This window comes from Dicentrarchus labrax, unplaced genomic scaffold, assembly GCF_905237075.1.
Source record: "Dicentrarchus labrax unplaced genomic scaffold, dlabrax2021, whole genome shotgun sequence".
In the NCBI taxonomy this organism is placed as follows: Eukaryota; Metazoa; Chordata; class Actinopteri; family Moronidae; genus Dicentrarchus; species Dicentrarchus labrax.
Window position 1 is genome coordinate 22,918,109 of NW_026136704.1, and position 7,412 is coordinate 22,925,520.

The following is a 7,412-nucleotide window of genomic DNA, read 5'->3' on the forward strand; positions in this document are numbered from 1 at the left end:
AGACAACATGAGAGCATTTTTGCTTAAAGCTAAGAGAAAGTGTCAAAATATTTACTAGTACATCCTGAAATTATTAATTAATTCCTAAAGCTACCATTGCTTCTACCATTTGTAAATCCATTATAGGTGAAAATTCTGTCTCCAGAGCCATAATATCAAGTATGTCTTGAAAACTTTACCAGCTCAGTCTTATGATCTTATTTTAACTTTCATGTGTGCTGCTGTGTGCATGTGTGCGTGGTAGAACATGCGTGTGTGTGTTTGGTGTGTGTGTGTGGGGGGGGGAGGATTCGTCTTGCTTTACCGTGGAATTGAGGGGTGGGTAAGGTCACAAATCAAACCCTCAGATCTATTTCAAGCAGAGACTCTCCCTCCTGTTCCTATCCTTTACTTTTACTCTCAGGTTTTGGACTCAATCTGTCTGCTCAGTGTCCTCACTGACAAGAGAGAACTGTTCATTTTCTACTTGTCAGCTTGTACCAAGAGAGTCCAATACGCACGCAGTTTCCCATTTCAGTGTTTGTAAATGGATATGAGCAAATGCGTGATTGGCCCTCTGACATACAGTAGCTCAGAGTGACAACTTGTTAGTTTTTCTGAAAGTTATGCATGAGAAAGTCACTCTCTGCTTATGCTATCCTTTCTTACCTTCGCACACATGCATACAGCGTATACACAGTTTGGTTCATTCAGTCCAAAAGTGTTCTTCCCTTCCTTTCCACCAAGAAACTTCAATAATTCATGAGGGATCACAGCACCCACAAAGAGTCATGTTCCCACTCCTACAACCCTACACCAGCAAGCTGATACACTGGTCACAATACTTCAAGTCACAAAATAACAAGGGAGTCACTTTACGGCCGATGCATTCCTACACACACACACACACACACACACACACAGACCTTTTAGTGCATGTGGGAGTGTGATGGAATAGCTAACCAGTGTTATAGCTGCTTACCAGTAAGTGCTTATTGAGACGGCAGGTGAAAGAAAGTATCTGCCTCATATATGGATACATTTTCAGCTAACAACTCCAGAGTGCACATTAAAAGTGACTGGATTTGGATCTCAGGCTTTTATGCATGTGTCAATTTACATACTAGCTTCACCAGCTCTGCCTGACAAAGACACTCCTTGTATAAGATGTTGACAACACTCTGTAAGGTTTATGAGACGGAGAGTTCATCTTTTTTTGGGGGGTGCATGTCAGTTAGTGTCACACCAGCTCTCAGCTCTCTGTCTCTTTAAATCTCTTTGTCTCTCACACCCAGGCCAACTACCCTCAACCACTCAAATCAAATCAAAAAATCCCCAAGGACTCTGCTCTCAGATGGGGGAGTGCCCCATCTCTTTCTCTCCGGGATGGCTACCGGCTGAGTGTAATAAAGGCCTTTGTTATGCTGCCCTGCCACAAATCTCTGTTGTTAAAGCACAATGGGAAGGAGCCACGAAATGTGAAATGCACGCAGCAGAAAATGCTTTATCAATCACATAGATGAATTATTGATTCTGGTAACAAAGAAGTCAAAGCACACAACAAAAATATATAAGTTATCACATCAGCTGAGGGTGTTTGCGGTTGTCAAAATGATCCAAGAATTTAAAAAATGTCTTGAGCCTGATTGCCTGTGGCTTACCTGGAGGGGTGCAATAAAGATAAGGACAGAAAGGTCTTGAGTTTCTATTTTACAGAGCATGTGTCCATGCACACAGGTTTAACAGGTGCACATCTGCTTGGATACTGTATACAGCTCCCTACCAACAGTAAATTAAAGTGACAGCAAACTGTGTGCAGATTGCCGTAGTCAGAAAACTGCAGTTAAGTTCCAAAAAAACTGTTTTTAAAAGTTAGTTAAATAAATCTTGTGAGCTACAATGCCATGCTATTATCTTAAAACAATGTCAGTCCATCATGAATCACATCAAGCATCACAGGCTCACTTACTTCTGTCTTGATTTGTCTGATTTTGAAACCACGTTGTCAGCTTCCTCACAAAATCCTGCCACTTTCACCAGAACAGAAGTCCTTGAGGCGCTGAACGTCCATGGCAAAGGGCAAAAATATAATACAAGCCAGTGATAGTCCCAACAGTGTGGTTCCAGGGAGGAAGAATGTCCCAACAACTTCACTGGTGTGGGCAAATACCCAACACTACATCAAGCACAGTGCCTTTTCAAATGACTACTACCAGTGTGGGACCAGTGAATTAGTGAAAACCTGGACTGGATTACGGAAGGGGACTACTTTTCCACTCATTTATTCAGTCCTCACATTCAAATTTAGGAAGGAAAAAGGAAGAAATCAGACTCATTAAATCCTAAAATGTCAAAATTTAAGAACACTGAGATCCACATCAATAAGAAAATATCCTTATTACCCCTTTTACCAGTGTGACAATACCTAATTTCCTTTTTTAAATTTGATTAAATGTTAATTTTATCATATTTTACATTATAATTATTTAGTTTTATTATGATCAGATCAGTCATTATTATGGCCATTAGTGCCTAAAAGATGATGAAGAAGCAAACCGTCTCAAATCCTTTTAAAGTGAGGTTCTTGGTCATTTGAATCATTAAATAGCTACTTCAAGATTCAATTTGATTAAATGGTAAGTAATGTATGTTATACAGTCCAGTATAGTGCCTCCAGTCAAATAGTAAGCATGGTTGCACTCAAAGAAATCTGCACAAATATTAGATTAAGATCGGAGATAAAAGTTGCAGTCAAACCAAATATTAAAAGAGTATGTTAAATATTTATACTTCCTCAGTGAACAGCACTAGTTCTCTGTGATCTGCAGCTTCAGAAACTTTACTCTGCTGTTGTCTGTCTCAGCCGTGGTTTCCCTCCCACTCCTCCCTCAGTGACAGTTCAAAGTCTGGCAGCAACAGCCATCAGCCTGAAATGCACCTTACAATTTAAACCAGCCCACCAATCACAAGCCTCTCCGGCCGTAACAGTCGCTAGTGACATTTGCACAACAAAAGAGAGGCTAGCTGATTCATCAACCCCCCTCCTTTCCTTCACTCCCTTTCCCTTCCACCGTGACTCCTCCTCTCCTGCCTTTGTGCTCGGTCCCAAAATCCCCTTCTACCCCTGTGACCCTCCTCCTCTTTGCACTAATCTCCTTGCGCCCAGTGGATTGACTGCTTCAGTACTACCTCTCACTGCACCGAGAGACCCCCGTCACCCTGCACCCCACAGGACACACATCACAGTCTGTCCTCATTTGCAGGCCCTCCTCCTCCCCCTCCTCCTTTCTACTCCTCTGCCTTGCATGGATGAAGCGTGGATAGAAACGACAGCACATGGAGGCACAAGGTGTAATTTTGGCAATGGACTTGTTTGGCAAACAATAATGACAATCACATGAGCAAAAATCCTGGACACACAGAATATTTGCTTTTGGGTTTGTTCTTCAGCAGGGGTTGATGTACTCTCATCGGAACAAAATCAATTGATAAAAATCTTATTCTTCTGTTGTGGCTTTTCATAATGATATTAAATTAAAGGCAGTTTACAGGCTGGGTCTGTTTTCTGTTCTATTTCAGTGCTTAAATACTCTAATGTCTTGATCATATTATGGCTGCAAGGGCCCTCTTTATAGGTACTTAAAGACCCCCACACATACACACAACATGTAAGGCTCCCGTGGGGTTTGAGGGCAGCCAATATAGAGTTTAGCCTTTGCTTCGCTTTGTATTTCACATTGGGTGTTTCTATAGCAACAGTGATCTCAGAGAGGGACAAGTGGACCCCCTCTCCAGTTTTGAACACATTAACATACCCCGCCCCTGTCTTGTGTTTGGTGGGGTGTCCCACACACACACACACACACACACACACACACACACACACACACACACACACATACACACACACAGGAGGTGGTATAATGGGGTAAATGAAAGCCAAGGAATTAGTATCAGGGAGGTTTTAACAACCTTTTAATCATTTAAAACTTCTAAAGACTGTGAAATCGAGTAAAAATAAAGCATAAACCACGGCAACAGGTGTACTGAGGAAAGTAAAGTAAAAAGGTTCTTTATAACATTAACTGTTTTCATAACATTGACAACTTATGGCAATTTTACGCCTGTAGTGAGACTTTTAAACTCCCTTTATATGTGACAATATATCAGTAGGCAATAGCAGGTGAGCAGTGTAAATAAAACAGAGTGTGTTGTCACATTATGATTATTTCAGAGCTCAGAAACATGTATGTCTTGGAACAATTAGTCACTTGGTGCATCACGTCCTCTTAAAGATCCTCATCATCAGTCTGAATAAAACGCTCTCCCAGACAGCCTTGGAGGCCCTGTCCCATAGGCTGTCCTCCTTCCACAATCCCCGCCCCTTCCTCTCAGCTTTGACCTCTGCCCTGTGCAGCCGTTTTTGGAGACGCCAGTAGAGGCGAGAGTCAGGCAGGACTCCGACGACGGGCGCAGTCCGAGCCAGACCGAGCCTGAGAACCTCTTCGTTCATACAGTAGCTCCACACTGAGCCCTGCTGGAGAGACAAGGGAAAGAAATGACTGCATAAATAAACTCCTATCTAGCTGACATTAAGTGTTATAGATAAGCTATAAAACTTTGTCTGGGGAATTAGATTCCTCACCGTGCTTTGAGACACCAAACAGTGTAGTGTGTCGTCCTCTCGGCTTATAAGTTTTAGCCAGACTGTTTGCGCAGGAGCCAGGTTCTTCTGCAGCCATACCCTGCCCTCTGGAGTCAGCTCCACTCCTGCAAGATGCACCACCATCGTGGATGTACGCACACCTAAAGAGGACAAAAAAGGGCCATTTACTTTACATGTTACAGTAAAGTTTATAGCTGACTTGTAGTATGCACACTCTGTTGAGCACTGATAATTGATTATGGACTGGGTATTGTTGAAGTTTCATTAATACTAGTGCTGAGTTGCACAACTACACCTTTTATCTTTATCCTTCCTTTGTGCACAAGCAGCTGTACAAGAACTTTGTCCACATAAAATGGTCTAAATTTTTTTTAAATACTTCAAATCAGTAACTAAGTCACTAAACAAGACTACAAAATTCACATAGATAAATTGAGTGAGACTTGATCTGTAAGATAGAAAACTCAGACCTTCACATTTGTGATTTAAGTACCAGTAAATGATCTTTGTGTAAGAGCCACCGAGTCCAAACGATCAGTCTAACCAGCTTTAAAATGTAGGAGGTCAAGTGGGACTAAAGTAATATTTGAAATAGCTGCGAGTCCTTCACACACTGCAGTTGCTGATGGAGCACTCTATATAAAGCAAAAGCTGCTTGATTTAATTGCTCAGGGCACACTGATTTGATAACGCAGCTAACAAGGTTACCTGTCACCCTCACTCATGAAAAGATGATAAAGTGCAACAGTCTGACTTTACAAAGTAAAAATGTCACAGTGACATTTTTTGCTGTTAACAAGATAAAAAGAGACAAGACAAGCAGTGGGTGGGATTTGTGTTGCACTTATTCTTGCGCAGGGAGGCACACAAGCTTGACTGTGTGTATGCCTTTATGATTTCACTCAAAGAACAACCCCCACATTACCTTTGTGTTTTGAAAGTAGCGGAGAGAGGACAGGCACATGAATCGGGACATGTTCCACTTCAACTCCTCTCTCTGTGACTGAATGAACTTTCCCACGAAGGCTGACGTTCCTCTCGATGAAACGAGCAGGGATCTCGGAGGCAGCTTGAAATTTGGTGAGCTGAGGAGAAGGAATAAGACAGCTTGGTGACGGCGTTTAATGACTCATTTGGGTAAAATATGTGAAAATGCATTTTATTCACATCCTACAAGTCTAATGTTACAATATGCAATAAAAGTCTGAATGAACTGGTTAATAAAAGGAGCCTTTTGGCCTTATCCAAGCTCTATATAGTTATATATAACTAAAAAAAACCTCTAAAAACTATATAGTTTCCACCTTACTGAGTATAAGCAGTGTTGGAATTTAGTACATTTACTAAAGCACTGTACTTTGACATACTTCTACTTTATTTGAGTAATTACATTATATGCTACTTTATATTTAAAGGGGTATATTGTAGCTATATTGTAGTTTTTACTCCACTTTATTCATTTGATTCTTATAGTAAAATATGTATGATTTGCTTAGAGGATTCAGTAGCGACTATACTACTAATTCAGTTCAATGTATTGTATGTAATTAAATTTTATTTGTATAGCGGCTAATCATAACTTATATAAAAACGTATAAAACTTATATCAGGACACTATTCAAATAGAGCAGGTCTAGACTGTAGACTACTCCTTATGAAATTATGTATAAAGACCCAATAATTCCCATCATGAACAAGCACAGTGACAAGGAAAACCATCCCTTTTTTTATAGTATACGAATTGCCTATCTACCCAGTAGTATACAAAGTATCTAAAACTGGCTCCACATTGACCAACTATAACATTAAAATGCTCTTACATATATTCATAACAGAATAATATAATATTCTGTAATAATAAAACCATTCTACATAATGAGTGTTGCTGATAATACAGTCCTTTTACTCAAGTAACATTTTAAATTCAGGACTTTTCCTTGTAATAGGGTAATTTTGGACTGCGGTACAAGTAACAGATCTAAGTACTAGTGTCAAAATGTAGCCTGCAACAAAGTGAGAAAGCTATTACAACAGCAAATGCACATTAAACACAAAATGTGCAACTGTGTGCAACTCCTCTCTTACCAGTTTGATACTCCTTGCTATTACAACAACACCAGCAATTGCCAGTCCGGTGCTTATGTTCTGTGTGAGACACAAGAGAGCAGTGATGGATTTAGGAGCTGACAGGATGACAGTGATACACCCTCAACCCAGATGTGTGCAGGACAATGACAACGAGGAAGGACTTTGATAGAGATAATGGTGACACAGGGGAACTGGTGATGCCTGACAGCCTGTCTGGTCAGTGTGGTGAATTATTTCATGGCACCATATGGTACAGAGGAATATTTGGGAGGGAAATGGTCCTGAAAACACAGATTTTCCCCTCTTTTTACCAATACATAGACTATCACCAGAGGAAAGATTAAATGTAGATCCAGGTGAATCGCGTACACTATGGCAACGAGCACCATATTGCACATCCACACCATCCACAAGTCACAGGAAAGGAGACTCCTACCCGCACAAGTGTTAAATTATCATCTGCGAACTGAGCTACTAAAGACACGATGTTGTGAGACGACTGCTTTCCTCCATCTCTGTGTTGTCTGTCACTCATTCCTCCTTCAGTTTCTGTTTCTCTGGAAGTCTCCGGCATGTTGTTGACATTTTCTCGACGCGTCCGACGCTCCGCCCACCTGGGGAGAGACGTAAAAGGGTGAAGGCTTGCGTGAAGTCTCCGCCCCGTGGTTCGGTGTGGGTA

At 41.1% G+C, this 7,412-nt stretch overlaps 2 protein-coding genes across 6 annotated transcripts in view; both read right to left on the reverse strand.

Annotated features, from left to right (window-relative positions):
- plch1 (phospholipase C, eta 1) overlaps window positions 1–2,793 on the reverse strand; it is a 62,583-nt gene extending 59,790 nt beyond the window's left edge. For 3 of the 4 annotated variants that reach the window (XM_051398096.1, XM_051398095.1, XM_051398097.1), the window contains exon 1: window positions 1,949–2,042. The gene's annotated coding sequence lies outside the window, so the exon portion shown is untranslated. Of the gene's footprint in view, window positions 1–1,948; window positions 2,043–2,769 lie in introns of those variants that run through there. The other variant, XM_051398093.1, reaches the window with a different exon arrangement.
- A 1,144-nt stretch (window positions 2,794–3,937) lies between these two features.
- On the reverse strand, window positions 3,938–7,353 carry c18h3orf33 (c18h3orf33 homolog (H. sapiens)). Of its 2 annotated transcripts, none has more exons than XM_051399106.1 (5): window positions 7,170–7,353; window positions 6,731–6,790; window positions 5,571–5,730; window positions 4,625–4,785; window positions 3,938–4,513 (listed from the first exon to the last, which is right to left on the reverse strand). In XM_051399106.1, exons 1-5 carry the CDS (start codon window positions 7,305–7,307, stop codon window positions 4,259–4,261), a joined length of 774 nt encoding a protein of 257 aa, XP_051255066.1. In that variant the 5' UTR covers window positions 7,308–7,353; the 3' UTR covers window positions 3,938–4,258. The 2 variants fall into 2 exon arrangements, with proteins under 2 accessions (XP_051255066.1, XP_051255065.1); XM_051399105.1 differs by having other exon boundaries at window positions 3,938–4,516.
- Between the last annotated feature and the right edge of the window lie 59 nt (window positions 7,354–7,412).